Source organism: Caenorhabditis remanei, chromosome I (assembly GCF_010183535.1).
Source record: "Caenorhabditis remanei strain PX506 chromosome I, whole genome shotgun sequence".
NCBI classification, from domain to species: domain Eukaryota; kingdom Metazoa; phylum Nematoda; class Chromadorea; order Rhabditida; family Rhabditidae; genus Caenorhabditis; species Caenorhabditis remanei.
In genome coordinates this window covers 9,714,251-9,737,756 of record NC_071328.1, presented here as the reverse complement: position 1 = coordinate 9,737,756, position 23,506 = coordinate 9,714,251, and the positions used below count along the sequence as shown (strand labels likewise).

The 23,506-nt window shown below is 35.1% G+C and overlaps 7 protein-coding genes across 7 annotated transcripts; 6 read left to right on the top strand and 1 right to left on the bottom strand.

Moving 5' to 3' along the window:
- Positions 1 to 695: 695 nt before the first annotated feature.
- On the top strand, positions 696 to 1,199 carry GCK72_002058 (uncharacterized protein; the record flags this gene model as incomplete). Its single annotated transcript, XM_003114615.2, has 1 exon — positions 696 to 1,199. The coding sequence occupies one exon, from the start codon at positions 696 to 698 to the stop codon at positions 1,197 to 1,199; it is 504 nt and encodes a 167-aa protein (XP_003114663.2).
- Positions 1,200 to 1,821: 622 nt separating this feature from the next.
- Positions 1,822 to 2,187, top strand: GCK72_002057 (uncharacterized protein; the record flags this gene model as incomplete). Its single annotated transcript, XM_053723243.1, has 1 exon — positions 1,822 to 2,187. One exon carries the CDS (start codon positions 1,822 to 1,824, stop codon positions 2,185 to 2,187), a length of 366 nt encoding a protein of 121 aa, XP_053591888.1.
- A 402-nt stretch (positions 2,188 to 2,589) lies between these two features.
- On the top strand, positions 2,590 to 3,072 carry GCK72_002056 (uncharacterized protein; the record flags this gene model as incomplete). The annotated part of the gene is made up of 1 exon (XM_003115134.2): positions 2,590 to 3,072. One exon carries the CDS (start codon positions 2,590 to 2,592, stop codon positions 3,070 to 3,072), a length of 483 nt encoding a protein of 160 aa, XP_003115182.2.
- Positions 3,073 to 6,147: 3,075 nt separating this feature from the next.
- On the top strand, positions 6,148 to 7,595 carry GCK72_002055 (uncharacterized protein; the record flags this gene model as incomplete). The annotated part of the gene is made up of 5 exons (XM_053723242.1): positions 6,148 to 6,224; positions 6,270 to 6,459; positions 6,508 to 6,939; positions 6,989 to 7,441; positions 7,491 to 7,595. The coding sequence occupies 5 exons, from the start codon at positions 6,148 to 6,150 to the stop codon at positions 7,593 to 7,595; spliced, it is 1,257 nt and encodes a 418-aa protein (XP_053591887.1).
- A 1,041-nt stretch (positions 7,596 to 8,636) lies between these two features.
- GCK72_002054 (uncharacterized protein) lies at positions 8,637 to 9,068 on the top strand (the record flags this gene model as incomplete). Its single annotated transcript, XM_003114754.2, has 1 exon — positions 8,637 to 9,068. The coding sequence occupies one exon, from the start codon at positions 8,637 to 8,639 to the stop codon at positions 9,066 to 9,068; it is 432 nt and encodes a 143-aa protein (XP_003114802.2).
- A 9,853-nt stretch (positions 9,069 to 18,921) lies between these two features.
- Positions 18,922 to 20,562, top strand: GCK72_002053 (uncharacterized protein; the record flags this gene model as incomplete). Its single annotated transcript, XM_003114791.2, has 7 exons — positions 18,922 to 19,091; positions 19,169 to 19,305; positions 19,351 to 19,477; positions 19,546 to 19,608; positions 19,656 to 19,980; positions 20,036 to 20,343; positions 20,391 to 20,562. 7 exons carry the CDS (start codon positions 18,922 to 18,924, stop codon positions 20,560 to 20,562), a joined length of 1,302 nt encoding a protein of 433 aa, XP_003114839.2.
- Positions 20,563 to 21,171: 609 nt separating this feature from the next.
- GCK72_002052 (uncharacterized protein) lies at positions 21,172 to 22,456 on the bottom strand (the record flags this gene model as incomplete). Its single annotated transcript, XM_053723241.1, has 6 exons — positions 21,172 to 21,301; positions 21,347 to 21,444; positions 21,491 to 21,826; positions 21,886 to 22,017; positions 22,066 to 22,215; positions 22,259 to 22,456. 6 exons carry the CDS (start codon positions 22,454 to 22,456, stop codon positions 21,172 to 21,174), a joined length of 1,044 nt encoding a protein of 347 aa, XP_053591886.1.
- Positions 22,457 to 23,506: the final 1,050 nt, after the last annotated feature.

Genomic DNA, 23,506 nt, shown 5'->3' with positions numbered 1-23,506 from the left:
GAAACTTCTGTTTCTGATTCTTTCTACTCTCTTTTTCCTCGTTTCTCTGATCGAAAGTTCGAGAGAAGAGGCACTCTCCGCAAGAGGGAATGAATCTTATCGGTGTTTTTTCCTGGGAGAAAAGTTGAACTGATAGTATATGTAGTTTGGTCATTTTATCAGACACTGTTTTAAACATATGAACATATCTGTAATTCCGTTCATTATCTTGTGTATTCAACCAGTATCTGAAACCGTTCGTTTCCGAATTTCTGAGACTCATATATCTATTCTGGCTATTTTCTCTTATATGTTTCCTAAATTGCTACGCCAGCTACAGTATCCTACGATTCGTCCTTTTCTAAACTCACTAGAGTTCTTCAAGATCGTGGTCTTTTTTCTCATTTCTGTCACATGCTGGATGTTTTATAAACGATTTCGTTAGATTGTTTATCTGAAGCCAACTGAAATTCTCGCACATTCTTGTGAAAAACAGATTCAGTGATCTACGAAGAAGTTTTAAGAGCCCGATGTTGAGTGTGTGAAAGAGGAAAGATAAGAATAATAGATAAAAACTTTTGTTGATCCAAAATCTTAGAATGAGACATCAACATCCTTTCTTCTCTTAAATTTGTTTTCTTCTAACTGCGTCAGGTTTAATTATATTAATATTGCCGAAACAGTTAATGAATTATGTTTCAAGATCCACCACCAACATGGGTAATTTGTTCGAAACAACACCAATATCTACCATCAACGAAATCGAACAATCTACATTGAATTCTACTCAACCAAACGATCCGATCGACTATGGCGAAACTAGCACAAGAAATCAAAGCTATGGAGAAGATCAAGCAAATCGTCATAGAGATCAAGTTGAAGAGGATTCAATCAGTATCAACGGAGATGAACCTGGCAGAATGAATCAAGATTATATTTATACTTCTCACAAAGAAAGAGGGAATAATGAAAATGTGAACGAATTGTTTATGGACAACAACGAAGTCAGAAGTATTTATGAGGGTCATGATATCATTCCTGCCGAAACAAGTAACAACAACCAAGAAGACTGCAATATTCAATCAGACGATTATTCTTATGATTATTTAATACAAAGCGGAGGAAGTCTCGAAGACGACGATGGACTCTTATACAATGTTCCCGTTATCCCTGAACTGGAAACACGTGATATTCCAATGGATCAACTTGACATCAGATAACTCATTCTGATTGTCAACAGCATTACCACTGAACTTGTACGCGACATTTAATGCGATGTCGTGTACACCACTCTACAAACTACGTCAAGCAATGACTGGAACTGTTTAAAACAGTACTGTATATATACCGCATTGTACAGTGCTGTTTTGAAACTTCTTCGATGGTACTGAACCTCTACGCGGTGAAGAAGATCAACAGTTTTATGTTGGATTGGTTTCAAAATCATCCGAACGAAAAACTGGCCAATACAGTACCAATTTTTGAATTTATGTCCTTTTCCTTCGTCTTTTTTCTTTAGATACAAATAGATTTTGAATCTCGTTGATCTATCTCACTATTTCAGTGAGCCTCATTATCAACTTGTTTTGATAGATTTCGATACATGTTTTTATTTTATCCATACTTTCTGAAACATTAGTTTCCAAACCTTATCTCGTATATATCCCGTTTTCCCACTTCTTCTTTCCTTCCAGTCTCCACGTTTCAAACTTCTGATATCTTTTGTGTCTCCTATTCCATTTTCTTTTAATAGCCACAATTTCTTATTGCTATTTTTCTGTCAATGTTCGTTCGTTCTCTTGGTCGAACCATACATAACTCAAGTTATTTACAGATCCAAACATGGGTGATTTGTTCGAAAGAAACTGTGCATTCACCAACATCAATGACACGGACTTCGAGCAGTCTTCGTTCAATCAATTCAAAGAGGAAAACGGAGATAGACCTACTAGTGCAATCGACTTGAACAATGACAATAGTGGAAGTATTGATGAAGACATCATCCCTGCGAGTGATTCAAGTTGGAATTGTCAAGAAGAAACTGAAATTCAATTGGAAGAGATCTATACTGACAACAACAGCAATGATTTCCACGATTCAATCGATCCACCTAAAAGCTTCCCTCCAACTATTTCGGAAGAAGGATACTGTGATATTAAAACTGAATTAGAACAAAATATGCTAAAACAAACGAAGGACGTGTATTAAAAAACAAAAATACACACCGGACCTTCTTCGACGGTACTGAACCTCTACGCGGTGAAGAAGATCAACAGTTTTCTATTGGATAGATCGTAAGATCTTGACAATGAAAGACTGGCTAATACAGTACCTACTTCTAAACTTTTAAATTCATCCCCATTTTCTTCATTAAAAAAAATATTTAGCTCCAATCAGCTTCACCAAACTTTCAAACTTTTGTTCCCCGTTCCGAAACTTCTCATCTCCTTTCCATGTCTTTTCCTTTCCTTTTTCAAACACTCTTATTTCTTAAATTGGTCTTCCGTAATTTTCTCCATCTGCACGCGCAATTGTTCAAAACCTTAATTTTTCTTATTTTCAGATCAACAGAACAAGGGTAATTTATTCGGTGGTCCGTTCTCCATCAAAATGGGCGCCGAACAGTCTCTGCTTCGATTCCTCCGACGCATCGTCCCTAATGATTATGATCGAATTAACATCACTGGAAGCTCCAATCAGCTTCACGAGAGAAGTCATAATCAAAGGGTCGATGCAGAGAGAGGGGGTACGTTTTCAAGAATACCATCTGAATTTGAAGGCGTACCCGACAGAATAAACTCCGATCTTTTGTGGAACCGACAAGATCTGAACAATGTTCCAATATACTACCCATATATTGATAACAATGACAACGACGGAACAATTGATCGGGAGTTTATTCATGTCGAATTGGTTTCCAATTGTCAAGAAGAATCAGAAATACAACTGGAGGATTCTTCAATTGACAATAATTGTAATGTATCGGAGTACAATATCAATACGGAAATAAGCAACACCTTAAGCGGACTGACCAGAAATCTTCAACCAAATGTCATCATGGAAGAAGGTCAAGTTTTCATCCCAACTCTTTGAAAACTGAAGAATGAATATCATGGAGACAATGATGAAAAAGTAGAATGTTGAGAGCCTAGGGAACTCTCAAAGACCCGGAGAAACAACCATCCCCACACAGGAAGAAGCCACCTTTGCCGTCATGTATGGAATATTGCAACAATTGCAACTGTGATCCACTGGAGATTCTACTTTCCAGGTAACGGATCTTCTCACAGTTTCCATCCCGACTGAAAAAGTCAATGATGAAAGTAGAACATTGCGAGCCTAGGAGAATCACAAGGAACCGGAAAACACACCTAAACAGGAAGATGCTCCGGTATCAAAGGAAGTGCTCACCGACGTTAGAGGATACTCTGGAAGCGAACGGATACCGACTAAAACCAGAAGATGAACCATTCGATACATCATGGATGAATACTTACAGATATACAAATCTGTGAACGAGAACAAATGGACTTTCTACTTTCCAACTGTTCTATTCAAGTACAATCATATTTTCAATCGAAATGACCTGTAGAATTTGCCGAAATTTGATGGTCCTAAATGAAATTTCGAATATGAATTACTGGAAAACGAGTGAATCAATGTGGATTGACGGATCTTTTCACTCTCCCTCCCACTCTTCGATCTATTTGGAAGGAAGGTTCCTGCAATTCCACCGCTGAACCGAAAAAGCAACAAAATTTTTTTTTAAATCAAGAAAATCGAGAAAACCCAAAAACAGTGAACGTACAGTATTCCGGTACTGTACGTTCCAACTTCTTCGATGGTACTGAACCTCTACGTGGTGAAGAAGATCAACAGTTTCCAATTGTCTGAATATAAATAGACAACTGTTAACTGGCTAATACAGTACCTTGAAATAACGAATATATGATCTCTTTGTATAGTTATGTTATTGTTAAAAATAATAAACAACTAGTTAACACAATATCGATTTTGATATTCCCTCCTCCGAAAATTGTGTGACAAACATGTAATATTGATTACAATTTCTTCTTGAGGCTTTCAATATTATCAATTCTAACATTGACAAGTACACGGAGCAGCAGTATTCTATCAGTGATAACAAGCCCATTTCAATAAAAAGATTGCTCCTTTTAATATTTTTCATTATTCCCTCTCGTATGTTGAGTCATAGAATTCCCTTTTTATTTTTCGCTTTTCCGGAACTATTAATTTCCGATTCTTGAATTCTATCTACACTTTAAAAATTGATTAATTTTATTTTATTAAACAACTTACCTCATCACAAAACTCCTTCGAGGCTTTTTCTTTTTAAACTTCTCATATCTTCCTTTATTTCATGAAGTTATAATTAAAATCATAAATTTCCCAAATTTCAGAACAACAGAACAAGGGTAATTTTCGGTGTCCCATTCTCCATTCTATGGGCGCCGAACAGTCCTCGCTCCGATTCCTCCGACCTGTCGGTTTGAGAGATTATGACTACTTCCAAGATAATAATCATAATCAATTGATCGATATTTAAGGAGTAGGTACGTCAACTATAACAAGATCAACAGAAGACGTACCTGACATAATAAACTCCGATCAATTGTTAAATAACGAAGAAGAGAACGTATCAATATACTCCCCATATATTGATAATAACGACAACTACGGAACAATTGATCGAGAGTTTATTCATGTCGAACTAATTTCCAATTGTCAGGAAGAATCAGAAATACAACTTGAAGATTCTGACAATAATTGTAATGTACCGGAGTACAATGCGGAAATGAGCAACACCTTGAGCGGACTGACCAGAAGTCTTCAACCAAATATCATCATGGAAGAAGAATCAAATGAAAACATCAGAAGCGTCGATACCTTAATATGAAGTACGAAACGGAAGCATACTATTTTGGAAGATATGCTGTTTTGAAAAGATTTAGAGTCTTGGAGAATCAGTGAAGTCAAGAAAATTGTGAAATAAGAAAATTGAAGTTGAAATTTCGAGAAGAAAGCAAACCCTCCTAAGGAAATTGAAACAACTCTGTGAAACTGTGAAATACAAAACAAACCCCTCGCTAATGTCAAGAAGTCGAACTGAATGAACTACTGAAACTTTTGTTTCTGTTTGGGCTAAACCCCTCAGAAAGAACAAACTGGAGATGGAGATGTCTACGATTGAGTTAATACTTCGAATGGATCTTTTTGAAAACTTTTCGAGAAGTGAATGTATGGATTGGATGCTACTTGAAACCAGAGAACCTGCAGAAAACCTAGTATTTTTCCCAACTTCTCAACCTATCAGCGATTACCGACAACAAACTTATGAACTGCGAAAAACTGGGTCAAAAATATATCAGATTGTGAATATAGTTATAATTCAAATACAAGACAAATGCAAGAAACTAGAGAATTCGAATGAGCTATGTCAATGTCAATCAACAGAAATGTTGAAGATTTCTGGATCAATCCCACCAAGATCCACAGTTCATCGCTGAAAAAATTAAAAAATCAAAAAAAAAATCAAGAAAATCAAAAAACCCAAAAACAGTGAACGTACAGTATTCCGGTACTGTACGTTCCAACTTCTTCGATGGTACTGAACCTCTACGTGGTGAAGAAGATCTACAGTTTCAAATTGTCTGAATATAACTAGACAACAGTTAACTGGCTAATACAGTACCTTGAAACAGCGAATATCTTATCTCTTTGTATAGTTATGTTATTGTTGAAACAAAAAAAACGATAAGAAAATGTTTGATCTTGTCATGGTTGACTTAAATCGTTGAACTGTGAAATATCATTGATTTATTCAAGTTTGAAAAAAGGCGTGTTTGCTGATAAGAGTTGTTGAGAAGATAGAGGAATTGAAAAAGATTTCTACAAAACATTCAATTGTTCTCTGAGAGAATAGAAGTTCGGACGATTTTCTAAATACATATTGTGAAATGGTCAAAGTTACTGGTAGTAGAACAGATTTTCTGTAATATTCGCAGTCTGGGAGTTCTAAAAATATCAAAGTGTTTGAATAATATTATTGTGATTTCAACGTGATTTAAATCTTTTTGATAAGCGAAATGATTTATTCCTATTATTTAAATCCGGAACCTTCGTTTTATTTAAAACGAGAGATTGAACATGAAATCAGGAAGTTACAGTAACGAAAGTGGATCTTCACAGAATAAAATCAATAAGCGACTTCGAAAACATACAAGGTGACTGACACATCTGTCAAATATAAATGCCATTTCCCTTTTCAGAAGTTATTCAAGCGAACGAGTTATCAATAACGAACAATATTATCATGGCCTACTTCCACGTGCAGATGTTCGCTTGTTATTGAAAGAAAACGGGGATTTTGTTGTTCGTATAACTGAACCAAAACCTGGAGAGCAGAGATCATATGTGTTAAGTGTGTTACATGATAAACTATTAGAAGAGAACGCAGCAGTAAGTGGGAAAGTCGCACTGATACCACTTAGTGTTTACCTTCCTCAGGTCAAACATCTGGTAATTCACTCTGCAAATCAAAAATTTTGGATTGATAACACGTTTTCTTTCGAATCTCCACAAGCTCTCATCAGTTATTACCTGAAACCAGCAGTCCAGAATGAAGAAACTGCCGTTGTCCGTTTACTTCGTCCTATTTCTCGTCAACCATGGGAACTCGAACATGAATGGATTACAATTAAACAGAAACTCGGACAAGGAGCTTTTGGAGAAGTTTCAATGGGAATATTCAAACGAAAAGGAATGATTAAAGGGGTACAAGTGGCTGTGAAACAAGCAAAATTAGAGAAAATGGGCAAAGAACAAATCAAGGAATTCATGTGTGAGGCGAGGCATTTGAAGACGATGAGTCATCCGAATATTGTCAAATTTTATGGTGTTGCAGTACTTGAGGAGCCTCTTTATATGGTTATGGAACTAGTAATATCATGTTTCAGGCACTGTTCCATTCCAATATTTTCTCATTCAGGCTTCGAATGGTGCTCTCGACAGTTATCTGAAAAAGAATCCGAATCTTCCAGTCGAGACTCGAAATGAAATGATTCTCCAAGCAGCTTGGGGGCTGGAATATCTTCATTCTCGACCAGTTCTTCATCGAGATATTGCTGCGAGAAACTGTCTTTATGGAGATCAAAAAGTAAAAATATCAGATTTCGGACTGACTCGGACTGGTTCCACTTATCAGATGGATATGAATAAGAAAGTTCCGATTCGTTGGTTGGCAATGGAGACATTGATCACTGGATCATATACTCAGAAAGCTGATGTTTGGGCATATGGAATAATGTGTTGGGAGATATACAACAGTGCAATCGAGCCATATCCAGGAATGAGTCCAGCTGAAGTTCATCAGAAAGTTCGAGAAGGATATCGAATGCAGATTCCTGTCAATGTCCATCCTGATATTCAGAAAACTATTCAAGTAAGTCACAGTTTGGGTGTTTCCAGATTCAACTTTCAACATATTTTAGAGTTGCTGGCTGGAAAATGCAGCAGATCGTCCAACAATGAGTGATATCGCTACCCAGTTGCAGAATATCACTCAAACCCCGAGACCCAATTTTTCTGCAATCTAGGCAAGATGTTTCGAGAATATGGATATTCTGACCTCTAGTATTCAAAAACATCCCAAAAATGTTGATCTTTCACGAATCTCGGAATAACGAACATGAAGAGATGAAAATAATTTTCTCGGTTTTTTATTACTTTTTTTTTCGATTTTTAATGAAAGAATGAAGACTTCGTACAAAAACAAATACTGCCTCGAATATAACGATACAGTGCGCGTCATAAAAATAGATAAATTTGTGAGCAGTTTTTATCAAATTTGGCACATTTATCAAGTTGTTCATTTCCGAATCGTATCGGTAGAGGACACACATCTCAGTGAATTTGTGTGTAGTTTTTATCAAGTTCGGCACATTCATAGAACTTACCAAGCTCGAATATATTGAAACGTGTTTTGTCTTTTCAATGGAATCTGCTCTATATTTTTTGTTTGTATGTGACAGTCATCGATTGAATATCAGTTCCTGCACAAAAAACCTTCTTCTGCTCCTCTTCGTTTTGACTAGTCTATCGCGACACTCCCTGATAACAGCTGAAATGTATTATGATAACGAACTTTTCTTCACTCCTCGGAGTTTCGCGGTGCAGACAAAACTGTAAGTTTTCTCTCTTAAAATAATGTAATTCTAGAGAAATGCGAAAGGAATATAGAGAAAACTTGGATTTGGAAGTTCTGTAGTGTGAGATGTCTTTTTACTGAATAAAACTCTCACGATACACGGGTAGATAGAAATAACGCAAGTTCCTGGTAGTCCCGGCTTTCCTGTATCTCTTTGAACAGACTTAAATTTAATGCCTAGCTGCTCTGAAAGGTGTCCAGACTGGGGTTTATGATCTGCACTTCGAGAAAGTTTCATTGCGTGAGATGCTGATTTCGCCAGTGAGGATGTGATTTTACTAGCATAGTTTCTTTTTAATTTTCGAGGAAATTATTCATAGGGCATTTTGTGGTTTTCAACCCACCCGCGCAGATGCTCACAAATATAATTTATTTAATTTACAAGTATAATTTTTATTTATTTGCAGATCTAGTTTGTGCTTTCTTGAAAATGGACATCAATTTGTCAAACTTTCAAATTCCGCGGCAACCAATCCAGCCGGACGATTACGGTGAAATAAGATTGAGGAGTGGCTTATGGATCCGGAATCGTTCTGATAATGACGGCAACAATACCCCGATTGGCGAAGAGGATACTTTTGAAAGATTGGAAAATGACATACGTGGTGGAATGGATCACGATGAAGATCCATCTGAGAAGAAATATCATGTGGATAACAACGATAATAGTGGACAAATAGATCGTGTGCTCATTCCAGTTAATTTACTTTCCAACTGCCAAGAAGATGCTGAAATTCATCTGGAGGTTTCAAGGATTGGAAATGATAGTAATGAGTCGGAGGACAATACAACACAAGAAACTATTAATCAAGATATAATTCTACTGGGAGAGGAAAACAATCTTCCAATTTCAAATCAATAATCAATCAATATGTAAATACAGAAAAAAAAAGAAATCAGTTAGGACAAGTCAAATCAATTCGGATCAATCAAAATGATCGTGCACACCATTCATGTGGATAAATTACACTCAAATCAATGGGTACAACAGCAGCAACAAAATCTCAATTTCACCCACCAAGGATCTCATGTTAAATCCAGTGCGATCTAATCTCATCTTCCTGTTCAATGGATCAAATATCCTAATTCAAACAAACAAATATTTATCGTTTTCCGTCCGTCCGTCATGGTTTCTTTGGACAGGAGGGTCCTTCTTCCAGCCATCACACCTACGAAAGTTGAATGAATTGTGGAGACGAATTGTTTGACTTGTTGGAATGATGTCATGAAATTGGGGCAATGATATAAATAACATATAGTGGTGCACTTCTCTCGGGCAAACTGGCTCAACTTTTCAGAATTTAAGTCAGTTTGTCCGAGAGAAGTGCACCACTACATGTTACTTCTATCATTGCACCAATTTCATGACATCATTCCAACAAGTTAAGACGCACTCTCCGAGTCGATCGAGCATCGATCAACTGACCATAGGCACACGAAAAAAGTTTACCATCTCCGATTTGCCTATAATTTTGATCAAAGATAGTATCAAGTGTCTTCAGCAAATTGAGGTACTTTTTGGCCGGGTCCGTCACCTAGGTACCTAGGAAAATCAAAAAATCGATATTTTTCGAAAATTTTTCCTGAAGTAGTTAGGTATGAAATCTCAACGGGAAAGTATTGTAGACACTATTTTAAGCATTTTTTGTGTTTAGAAGAAAATTTCAGCTCAACACCTTCATTGTGAAAATTTTCAAAATGTGTGGAATTTTAGGGTTTTTTTCATGAAATCGTTTTTATCTCGGCAGTGACCTGAGAAGACGAGAGTTTTTATTTGAAATTCGGAATCTACATAAAATTTGGTATTGGAAACATGCTGTCCCTACTCGTATTCCGAGGACCGAAGTACGGTTTTTGGGGGAAGAATGAAAAAAACTGGGATTTTAATTTTCGAGGTCCTCCGGTAAATCATTTTTGATGTTTCAAAACTACGGTTTTTAAAGTTTTTTTATTCAATCATGTCATTTTTCTTCTGTCCCGACACAATTTTCGATTATACCACGAAAATATATTCGAAAAAATTGAATTTTTTGAAATTTTGAAATTTTTTTCTGAAATGAATTATTTGAACTGAAATATGAAGGATACCATTATAAAACTAGGAGGATATGATTGAAACATAATTTAGGTTTATGAAACTCACTTTTCCTGTCAGATTCAACACAGTATTCAGTCGAATAACGTTGCAAGTATGAAGTTCCTTTGCATCAACTTCCCAAGTTGAGCATTTCGCCGAATTTCATCTTGGATGGAAATCAGTTGTTTCATAAACCTAAATTATGTTTCAATCATATCCTCCTAGTTTTATAATGGTATCCTTCATATTTCAGTTCAAATAATTCATTTCAGAAAAAAATTTCAAAATTTCAAAAAATTCAATTTTTTCGAATATATTTTCGTGGTATAATCGAAAATTGTGTCGGGACAGAAGAAAAATGACATGATTGAATAAAAAAACTTTAAAAACCGTAGTTTTGAAACATCAAAAATGATTTACCGGAGGACCTCGAAAATTAAAATCCCAGTTTTTCTCATTCTTCCCCCAAAAACCGTACTTCGGTCCTCGGAATACGAGTAGGGACAGCATGTTTCCAATACCAAATTTTATGTAGATTCCGAATTTCAAATAAAAACTCTCGTCTTCTCAGGTCACTGCCGAGATAAAAACGATTTCATGAAAAAAACCCTAAAATTCCACACATTTTGAAAATTTTCACAATGAAGGTGTTGAGCTGAAATTTTCTTCTAAACACAAAAAATGCTTAAGAGGCACTATCTGTAAGAGTGAGAATGTTTGTGTTGGGCCTTGGCACAGTTGCAAAAAGTTGTTTCAATCCAAACTCTTTTTACAGCATATGTACCCCTATGGTAGTGATTTACAAAAAATATGTCACCAGTACTCTATGACGTCATCATAGGAAAATATGACCAATAATTGACTTTTCACCCAAAAATTCATAAAAATTTCAATTTTTCAAATAACTTCAGGAAACTTTGGCAACATGTTAGGAGTGATTTTGACTACTTCTACACAAATTTTCAGCCCCTCAGACACCCCAGAAACCGTTCAGGTGAATTTCATTTTCATGTTTTTCCAACTTTTCTCGAAAAATCCCTCTAGAAGTACTCAAATTTCAAATCGTATTCGTATTCTCCGCAAAAAGTTATATTAGGTCCTGTTAAAATCATCAAAAAACCATTGCACCATTTTGAGATTGTTTGATTTTTTCAAAAATCACATAAGGGTCCCCCCTTATGAAAAACAAATTTTCACGAAAAAAATATTTTGTTCCGAAAATAATCAGAATATTGAAAAAAGAGTTAGAATAAACCAATTCCGAGATTATACATCTCAGAAATTGGTTTGAACCGATTTCGTTTTTTTTCTTCATCGAAATTTTTTCCCATTTTTTGACGTTTTCATCAATATTTTGTACTGAAGTACACAAATTTCAAGTAATGTACTTGATACTCGCTAAATTTAACAAATAATCAAAATAAGACAAATGGAAAACCATTGGACCATTTTGAGATTTTTCCATTTATTTCGAAAATCACATAAGGGTCCCCCCCCATGGAACAAAATTTTTATCGAAAAAATATTTCAACATTATTTTGATTCAAAAACGTTCAGAACATTGACGCAACATTATGAGACGTTTAGTAAAAGAGTTTTGAACGTTTTTGAATCAAAATAATGTTGAAATATTTTTTCGATAAAAATTTTGTTCCATGGGGGGGGACCCTTATGTGATTTTCGAAATAAATGGAAAAATCTCAAAATGGTCCAATGGTTTTCCATTTGTCTTATTTTGATTATTTGTTAAATTTAGCGAGTATCAAGTACATTACTTGAAATTTGTGTACTTCAGTACAAAATATTGATGAAAACGTCAAAAAATGGGAAAAAATTTCGATGCAGAAAAAAAACGAAATCGGTTCAAACCAATTTCTGAGATGTATAATCTCGGAATTGGTTTATTCTAACTCTTTTTTTCAATATTCTAATTATTTTCGGAACAAAATATTTTTTTCGTGAAAATTTGTTTTTCATAAGGGGGGACCCTTATGTGATTTTTGAAAAAATAAAAAAATCTCAAAATGGTGCAATGGTTTTTTGATGATTTTAACAGGACCTAATATAACTTTTTGCGGAGAATACGAATACGATTTGAAATTTGAGTACTTCTCACTGGGTAACAGCAATGAACCTCGCGAAAGCGCGCTCTGTTGACACGAGAGCCGCGACGCCTTGAACGGAATAAGCCGCGACGCGGCCGACGGCGCTCAGCGCGATGAAAAAGCTCTTTTCCTCAACTGAAAACGCAATAAAAAAGCGTTTTTTTCGAAGAAAAAGTCAAAATCAACTAGAATAACGTTTTCCGTTTTCATAAACCGTTATTTTGGACGTATAGGCACTAAAAAATACGAAAAAGACAAAGAATTTGAAAGAGATTTGAGACAAGGAAAACTATGAGCATACTCACAACTAATGACATGTACAACACAAGTCTTTCAAACAATATCAAATTTATTAAAAGAGTAAAATAAAAACAAAGCAACATTAGAGAAATAATGAAAGTTTACATTGAATTTCGAAGAAGCGTTGTTAAGGTGAATTTGAGCCGAAGATTCACAATTTCAGCTGCTGACAAGACGTTGAAGAAGAAATCTGAAAGTTTTATCTATAAATCCACGGGAAAACTGTCTAAACGGAAATAATACGTGGAAAAAATAACCTGAAAAGTTCCTCTTGACTTGTAGGCTTATTTTGTCCATTTTTCGCAGCATTAGTGGACTGAAAATAGATTTTTTTGGTTCTGTAATGGTATTTCAAACGAATAACAAAGTAAATATACGAAAAGTCGGTTTTAAACGAGAAAAAATGAAGAAAATTAAACTTTTTTGATGAAAAAACGAGCTTCGCGGCTCATCACTTGAAGGGAGCCGCGACGCGCACGCAACGCGTCTCTCTCGGTGTCGATTTACGAGAGGAATTTGAGGTTCATCGCTGTTACCCCGTGACTTCTAGAGGGATTTTTCGAGAAAAGTTGGAAAAACATGAAAATGAAATTCACCTGAACGGTTTCTGGGGTGTCTGAGGGGCTGAAAATTTGTGTAGAAGTAGTCAAAATCACTCCTAACATGTTGCCAAAGTTTCCTGAAGTTATTTGAAAAATTGAAATTTTTATGAATTTTTGGGTGAAAAGTCAATTATTGGTCATATTTTCCTATGATGACGTCATAGAGTACTGGTGACATATTTTTTGTAAATCACTACCATAGGGGTACATATGCTGTAAAAAGAGTTTGGATTGAAACAACTTTTTGCAACTGTGCCAAGAGGAATCCTCATCTTACAAACAACGCCTCTTAAAATAGTGTCTACAATACTTTCCCGTTGAGATTTCATACCTAACTACTTCAGGAAAAATTTTCGAAAAATATCGATTTTTTGATTTTCCTAGGTACCTAGGTGACGGACCCGGCCAAAAAGTACCTCAATTTGCTGAAGACACTTGATACTATCTTTGATCAAAATTATAGGCAAATCGGAGATGGTAAACTTTTTTCGTGTGCCTATGGTCAGTTGATCGATGCTCGATCGACTCGGAGAGTGCGTCTTAACTTGTTGGAATGATGTCATGAAATTGGTGCAATGATAGAAGTAACATGTAGTGGTGCACTTCTCTCGGACAAACTGACTTAAATTCTGAAAAGTTGAGCCAGTTTGCCCGAGAGAAGTGCACCACTATATGTTATTTATATCATTGCCCCAATTTCATGACATCATTCCAACAAGTCAAACAATTCGTCTCCACAATTCATAAAACTTTCGTAGGTGTGATGGCTGGCACGGCCTCCTGCAGAGGCCCTCTCAAAGTACTGCGCGCAGTGCATTGAGAGGGCCTCCGCTGGAGGCCGTGGGCTGGAAGAAGGACCATCCTGTCCAAAGAAGCCAACCTTTTCGTGACTCACTGTGCATAGGATTGTTCGAGAGTCACCTGAGAAATTTGCTAATCAACGTGCCGCAATGACGACATCCTGAATCACGTCGTATAATCACGTGAGGTCTTGGAGAGGGCATCTGAATGCATTACGTACAGTTCCCGACATTTACTCAATCGGAATCAGTGCAATAAGATCATTCGATAATTACCCCATTTAAGCACAATGTTATGCAAAGTCACGATAAGGTTGGAAACATGGATTTCCTTTTTGAATTTGCTTTTGTTCAATATTTTTCCCCAATAAGATTTTCTAGTGAAATTATGGAATTCATTATGAAACTTGAGTTGTTGTCAGTATTGCATTAAAAATATTCCCATTGATTGTTATCAGAAAAATGTTACCGAAAAGTCGGTTTCAAAGCAAACAGTTGTCCTTGAAAAATGATAATAAAGACGAAATGAATATTGAAAATTACATTGTAGTTGTTGAATGGTAGAGCTGACGAAATATCATACCGTTTGTATTTTTGCACACGAGAAGTTTTCTCTTGAAACAGTTTAAGGGTTTAAAGTGAACAGTGTTCCTTCCCGGAGGAATATTAATTTTACAGAAAATAGCAGACGTACGAAAACAAACAAAAGGAAAATTCCAACTACTTTTCGTACAAATATTTAGTCAAAATATGAGAAAAAAGTGATTGGCAATGTCCACAGCAATGTCCACACCGTAATTCAAAAGAGTTATTCTGACTTCCATATTCAGAACTCCTGGATCTGCAACATCTTTGTTTTTCTCCCACAACTCTATTTTTCTTTTCGTCTTTCTACAAAATGGAATAAAATTGTTCAATTCGTTATAGGTTTATGTCAATTCTTCTGCTCCCTTATTTTCACCTGTTGTTTTCAATAAATTATTTCTTTTCTATCTCCGTCTTTTCCTTTTTTTTTCCTTCACTGACCTGTTATTAAATGTGCCAGATGTGTGTGAATAGGGGTTATATGTATAGTCACAGAATGAATTATAATATTCGACAATTGGCTTTTTGATATAGTCGTTTAGTTTTTCATCTTGTGTCTGAATGTGGTTCTGAGAAACGGAGAAGTTCCTTCGTGATTGAAATTGGGAAACCTTTCTGTTCAAGTTTCATAATAACTGGAAAGTTTCAGATCAATTCTTGCTAGGTAGCAGATTATTGAAGTCATTTCCATATAGAATTGATTTGGGAATTTCCAAATTACAAAAACAGCTGAAAATACATTAATCCAACCTTTTTGAAAAAAGTTATATATCTCCATTTTTATTTCAGGATCTGATCTTACGAATTCTGTGGTTTTCACTACCCAGATTAAGTTTCAAAAAGCGTTTGAAAAGTGAAATATTGATCCTATGTCGAATGATCTCTTGGTAGTTATCAGCATATTGTCTCTCCGATTGTTTTTCTTGAATCTCACTCCATAAACTTTCAGTTTCTCGTTTAAATCAACGCACTATCTGATTCCTTTCAACCCATTATTCTTGCCATCTATCTATACGAAACCCAGAACAAACGCCCATATTTATTTCTAGCTCCGTCTCGTCTCACCGCTTTTTCTTCGCCTTCATATACGTTTCCATCTCAGTTGTTCCCTCTGATGAGCACCGTTTCCATAGAGATTGTATTATTTTTTCTCTTTCTCATCGTAAACTTTTCTCAATAAATTGAATGTTCACCCAAGCATTCTTCTTCTCACATATGCCTATAGAAGTTGTCAACAAGAGGAAATAATAATGAAATGGTTGAAAATAGATTGAGAGGAAACGGGCGGAGTTTATCACTAATGATCAGTTACTTTTATTCTCAGTAGAATAGAGATTAGCGTTCTAGAAACAGATGGCGAGATTGTTAGATATAAGAGATAGTAAATTTCAAAAAAAAAAGTTTTCAAGTGAAAATGCAAAGTTTTAAAGAAACACTTTAGTGATTATACTTTGTTTCTTGTATGTTATATTCATCCTACTTTTACATGTATAAATATACAATTTCCAACATTGAGTCGTGTAAATAGTTGGAAAGCGTATAAGTTAAAGAAGTCTGGTTTTTTTCATACATTTGTTTTCATTATTTCAGTTTTGTTATTTTCAGTTTATTATTTCAAGTCAACCAATACAAATAATGTGACATAAAAAGTTGAAGCGAGGAAAAAAATATACAGAAATTTGAATTCAGAATTTCTGTATAATCAAAAAAAAAAGATAACGTGAGAAATATACAGAAATTTGAATCCGAAATTTCTGTATATTTTCCACGTTACCTTTTTATTAAATTATACAGAAATTTCGGATTCAAATTTCTGTATATTTCCCAACAAAAAAAAATGAAATTGATCATTCTACTCAGATTCTCCATCTTTTCAGATCCTCGATCCTCATTTGACATTTAGGACTTAAATCTAGTTGACGTTGTTGGAAAGTTAAGCAGCCATGTCTGGAAAATTCATAGTTTTTGTCGAGACCAGACTCTTTTCTTACCTGTCTGAGTGTACTTGATTATGAGAATATACATCACAAATAGATAATTGATTTACAGTGTCTCCGAGATAATCAGGCTTGATATTTTGAATAAAATCCAAACACATATTTTTAAAATTGTTCTTCTATTTATCAACAGGTACTTTTAATAATCTGTAAAAATCAGTTTTTCAGTGAATAAGGATACTTACCTGGCTTGTAGAAAGCATTGTATCTATATTCTCTTTGAAAAAAAAATGGATAGCGATAAAGAAATTACACATCATCTTTTTGTTTTCCTTGGAAATGAATATGAAAATGAACTTTCCAGAGGGGTTCTCACGTGGTATTTACAGTACGAGTTCCCACAATATTGCCAGTGTCACGTAAAATTTATTTGAATGAAAAAATTCATTTCCAAGGAAAACAAAAAGATGATGTGTAATTTCATGATGGCTATCCAATTTTTTCATAGATACAAAGCATTCTACAAGCCAGGTAAGTATCCTTATTCACTGAAAAACTGATTTTTACAGATTATTAAAAGTACCTGTTGATAAATAGAAGAACAATTTTAAAAATATGTGTTTGGATTTTATTCAAAATATCAAGCCTGATTATCTCGGAGACACTGTAAATCAATTATCTATTTGTGATGTATATTCTCATAATCAAGTACACTCAGACAGGTAAGAAAAGAGTCTGGTCTCGACAAAAACTATGAATTTTCCAGACATGGCTGCTTAACTTCCAAACACTGTCAACTAGATTCAAGTCCTAAATGTCAAATGAGGATCGAGGATCTAAATGTCAAATGAGGATCGAGGATCTGAAAAGATGGAGAATCTGAGTAGAATGATCATTTTCATTTTTTTTGTTGGAAAATATACAGAAATTTCGGATTCAAATTTCTGTATATTTTCCACGTTATCTTTTTTTTTGATTATACAGAAATTTTGGATTTAAATTTCTGTATATTTCTCACGTAATCTTTTTTTTTGTTGTAAATTATACAGAAATTCTGAATTCAAATTTCTGTATATTTTTTTCCTCGCTTCAACTTTTTATGTCACATTATTTGTATTGGTTGACTTGAAATAATAAACTGAAAATAACAAAACTGAAATAATGAAAACAAATGTATAAAAACGAGAGCAGAGCCAAAAATCACAGAGATTGCGACAATATTCCAGGATCTTCAGATTATCGGTATATTTATACAGCAATCACACATGTTTATTTTTTGATGAAAAAGCTGTAAGGGCTACATAAATTGATAGAAACTATGAGAAATGATGCGAAAACTTTTTTTTTTGAAATTTACAATCTCTTATATTCTCAACATAATTATTTTTCGAAGTATCCACATCAGTGTGCTCCACCGGGCTTTTAAAACTAGTAAAAACCACCGGTGAAAATATTCACCGGTTTTCACCGAAAATCACCGGTGTTTCACCGGGGAAAACCCGGGGAAAACCGGTTTTCACCGGGTTTTCCCCGGGGAAATACCGGTGAAAAAACCGGTGTTTTCCCCGGTTTTCACCGGTTTTCGCCGGAGATTTTTCGAAATTGGAAACACACAACCAGACATTTCAAAACTTGACATTTCGTAACGGGACATTTCGAAACCGGACGTTTCACAACCGGGCACTTCGAAAAAGGACGTTTCGCAACCGGGCACTTTGCAACCGGTCATTTCGCAACTGGACCTTTCGCAACCGAATGACACTTCGAAACAAAATAATTTTGGTTGCGAAACACCCGGTTTCAAAAGGTCCGGTTGCGAAAGGTCCGGTTTCGAAGTGTCCGGTTTCAAAATGCCCTGTTTCAAAATGTCCGATTGCAAAATGCCCGGTTGCTATCATGATCGTTTAAGTTGAAAGCGTTTGCATCATCAAAAAAACCGGTGAAAACCGGGGAAAACCGGTTTTTCAATTTTGAACTCCGGGGAATTTCGGTGAACACCGGTTTTTGTCTAACTTGACTCCGGTTTCTGTTTTTATAATACCGAGAAAAGTTTCACCGGTGAGTATAACAGTTTTCACCGGTGAAAAAAAAACCGGGTTTTCGCCGGTTTCTTCACCGGTGGAGCACACTGCACATAATTTAATTTTTGAAATGTTACTTAATTTGAACATTGAAAGTTTTCTATTTTCATATCCTATACCATATCCCCTCCAATAAAAGCGCTTTTTCGAAATAGTCTTCCGAGTACACGTCTATCAAAGGACATCTTCTATTGGAGAGAATACGGTTTCTTCATGTTCTTTTTCAGGATGAGCCAACCGGAAGAATCATCACGTCAGCCACCGGATCCAGAAAATCAAATAGAATCAAACGATCATTCAGAAGTTCTTGATGATTCATCAAGTGACACGACTTCTGAAGAAATACAACACTCACCAGAGGGTTGTCTGAATTGGAGAGTAATGCCTCCCGATGATTTGTGAGTTTTTATTTCTGATTTTGTATTATCACAGGGTTTCTGTATCTCAAACCAGGAACACATTCGTCTTTTGCTAGGCTTGACTTGACAATGTGCTCCAACGACTTAAAACAAAAAGTACGAACTCTGCTGCTTGGGATCACTCGAATTACGTTCAATGACGGACAACTCGCAATTTGTGTATCAAATCGAGACTTCGACAACGACGAGACTAGTAATAATTATTTCTTCTTCTTTGTCTGAAATTAACTTTTTGAAGGAATTGATCTGGAAATTGTCCAACAAGAAAGTTTACCATCAAAACTGACGAGAATCACTAGTTACTTGAGATCTAGAATTTGGAGAAAATTTGTTCTCCGAAAGATAAATGGAATGGACTATGAAGTGTGAGTAGAAATTGAAACACTGGGTTACATTGGATTAAAATTTTGTATTGATGAAGCAAAGATTTCAGAGAGAAAATTAATCACAACGATTATGGTATAGATTTGACTTTCGATGGGTTCAATTATCGTGTGTAAGTTGAAGTTTCTATTATATCAAGTGACAGTAATCAACTTTTAGCGTCAACTTCCGTAAAGAGTTCATCATTTACACTCATGACACTACGACCGCTCACGAGAATGTTCTTCGACATGTCTTCTTCGTTTTTGCCAACCCAACTCCTCTATTTTATCTTGATTTACGTGGAATTCAATCTGAAAACTTCGATGTTCCAACTAAATTAGTCGGATTATACGATCAGTGCCGACAATGTACATGTCTGGCAATCGGAGTTCGTAAAAATGAATTCGTCGAGCAAGCACACAAAACACTGGAAATGATGACAGAGTTGAAGAACTTGAACATCGATATTTCATTGACAGAAACTGAATTTTTTAGTCCCAGAGTTGGTTTTCTTTTTCTCAAAATCATTTTTCCTTTCATTTCTATAGAATTTTCAGATGTGCCAGATCGATCATCTGAACGTAGTCTACCACAAAAACGCTATTTCTGAGAAGAATCTGCTCAGTTTGAACTGTGAAACTATCAAGTTGTGGTCCGTCACTATCACAGCGACTGCTTTGAATTTATTCATCAAGAAATGGTTGAAATCAACAAAAAAGAGATTTCGATATCTGGAAATTCCAATTATTTATCTTGATCCAGATGATTCCGACCAAAACGAAATCATGAAAGACTTGAATGTAAAGAAATTTGATGATTTGCAGAGAGCTGTTTTTTATAAAAGATATGATTGGAATTATGAGCTGTGAGTTCATCCGACTCATATTTTAATGTGATTTTTCGAAAATTCAGCAATTGCACTGGCCAGTGTCGTTATATCAACTGTCGAAATGGATTGGATATAACGCGTTCCGATGGAGCTTTGGCTACTATCGTTTCTTCTACATCCTTCTTTTACTTCTTCGTTTGGCATGAACGGTTTCCAGAACAACCGAAAGATCATGTACCATTTTGTGATGATTGAACATCTTATTCACTATTTATTGTCTCATATTTTATGTTTCATTTTCTGTTCAGTTATTATTATGTCCTTTCGATATTCTTCAAGGTTACAAAATTTATTATTGTTCGTATTTTTTATAACCAACTTGATTAGTTTGTTTTTTTCATCACTCAATTGAGTGTCGTGCTTGAATTTTTCTTCATTTTGAAGCAAATAATTTCTATTTCATTGCTTACTGTAACAATAAATCTTCTCCAAAGTATATTGCAACTTGACGGAACGGCTGTAAATGCTCTCATCGGTGCTAGATTTGTACTGAAGTGGTGAATCAAACTTCGAAAACGTTTCAAAATTATTTTATTAAATTATTAAAAATTTATTAATTGTAAAGAGGATATATACTGCGAACCCGTCATTCAGTTCAACCATCAGTCTGTATTTTTCCGTTGCTTGATGATTTTGGAGTAGCTGGAAATGAAAATATTCGAATTATTTCTCAGATGGCATAGAAATGATAAGTGAAACAGACCGACGTCTACAAACTACTCACCATTCTCTATAATAATAAACTACCAAAACTCATAAAAACAGGAAATAACTCGAAACAAAAATAGGAAAATAGAGAGTGCACTATGCTAAAACAAAAATAGTGTTTCCAGTATTCGTACCAGTCCTTTCCATTTTAGTTTTGTGTTGGAATACTGAAACAGCTCCCATGACTGTTGTCGATCTTTTAACTCCGATTCGGTCACGGAGAGCTCTGAAAATGAAAGATTTCTGAAGTATTGTCAAATTTAAAGCATACTTATTGACAATAAAATAAATGATTGGGTACACTCCACTATTCAATATCCACATGAAATTGAGTGCTGTATAACTCCAGAGATTGAGAGGGAGCATCCACTTAAAATAAACAGATATTTCACAGTTTTCTGAATTGAATACTCACCGAATAATTATGCCATAATACATTCAGAACCGTACAATAAACCGTAATGACTGTTGCTTGAATCAATACTTTAATCTCCGCATTGTAACTTTTTGAGATCAAAAATCTCTTTTTTGTTTTCACTAATCGATAAATAATAAGAGAATAGAAGAAAGCGGATACAAATATTCCTCCAACTTCAATAAACATTTCGGTTTTTTGAACATATTTAGAACCAGATAGTTCATAATCATAATCCCATGAATACCAATCAGGAATATAACGAATTGTTGCCCATGGAGAGGCCAAGGCAATCATAAAAGCTATCCAGAAACATGCAGCCATTCCTATCCATATCTGAAAGTTGATAGAAGTTTTGAGAGATCAATTCGAAAGTGGAAGATAAATCCGTTTACCATCCATCGATTTCCCCCGAAAAAATACTTGTCTAATGTTGGAGAAGATAATTGAATCAGACGATTGAAAGATAAGAATATAGTGAGAACTGCATATGCCACGTAGCACGGAGTGGCTATTACACCCATTGCCTGGAAATAAAAAAGGCTTCGTCACACAACCAACTGGAATCTTCTTACCTTCGCTAAACCAGGATAAAAAACAGTCTGCTTGACTGTGAAGATTCCTGTGACAAAATGAGGAAAACATTGAGCAATATCGAAAACTCCAAGGAAAAACATGAATCGATAACTTGGCATTCTAGATAGCTCTTTATCTTTGTAAATTGTCTTAAAAATAATAGTTCGGATGGAAATTTATTTCTAAACTGACCGATAGAATGACATAATAAGCGATAGCACATGCCAATGAGAGAGCCATCATCGCAATTCCCACAATCCAGTCAAGTTGAACAGTTCTTCCACTTTCTGACACTTCTTCTTCTACTTCTAGTGAAAGATAGGGATCTGTGGAAGATAAGAAAAGAGAGGATAGAGTCACTGAACTGGCTGTTGATCCAACAAGGCTCATACTCGCATTCAGGCATTATTTTAGGTTGACATTCACTGAAAATACTAGAAAAGTAAGGAGGAGAATTGAATCATTATCGAATAAAGTATTCGTGGTGAAATACAGTGGCAACGTATAAAATAAAAGTTAAAATATCATTTGAAACGGGAAATAAGGTCACAATTCCGAGTTTGTAGAAAAATGTGGAGAAAACAAAAAAGTTGTTCAACGACTTTTTCTTCTCTTTTAAACTCAATTCATTTGATCCCAGACTACTGAATTTTAGACTATAAACTTGATGTTTTTCTCCGAATATTCCAGTCTATCTCCAACAAATACAATTCTCAAAACTACTTCGTTTTTTATTTTTAAATCAATTTTTATCCAGAGAATACTGGGTTTCCAGACGCAGAACTCAATATTTCATCTGTCTGTCTGTCTGGAATAGGTTGACCTGTTCCAGACAGAGAGACAACTCACAGACTCGGTTTAAAAGTATACCTGGAAACTTGAAAATGACATAAAAATCAACTGTGACACATAAACCAAAATATAGGGAAATTCTCTTAAAAAGAAAGGTGTCATGTTTATCCAGCAGCAATCATAAATGAAATTACCCAAATTTTTAGAGGAAAACGAGTGGAAGAAGGCGAGGTGTGTGTTGTCAAAATTCAATTTGGAGCTCTCGGAGCATAGGAAAAAAGCGCTTAAGAGGTTAGTCATATTGGAAGTAGTGTGCGTTATAGCGTGATAAAATATCCGAGAGACTAGTTTAGTTGTCTCGATAGAAGGGAATTACTTACAGCTGGTAACAATATTTTGGTAGAAAATTGAAAAAAGAGAATAGGGAGGATGCTTAAAAATAAGTTTAGAATCAGATGCACATTTTTCGTTCTATTAGAGTTCAGATTTGAAGTGATTCATTTTGGAAAAGGAAGAGTAACATAAATGTTAGGAACTGTCTGGAATTTTTAAGAGAAAGTTTCTTTTGAGTTTCAACAAATCATTTTCTATAGAATTCATCAAGAGACTACTGATTCAAAGAGTGAAATAAAGAACTGAATCACCGAC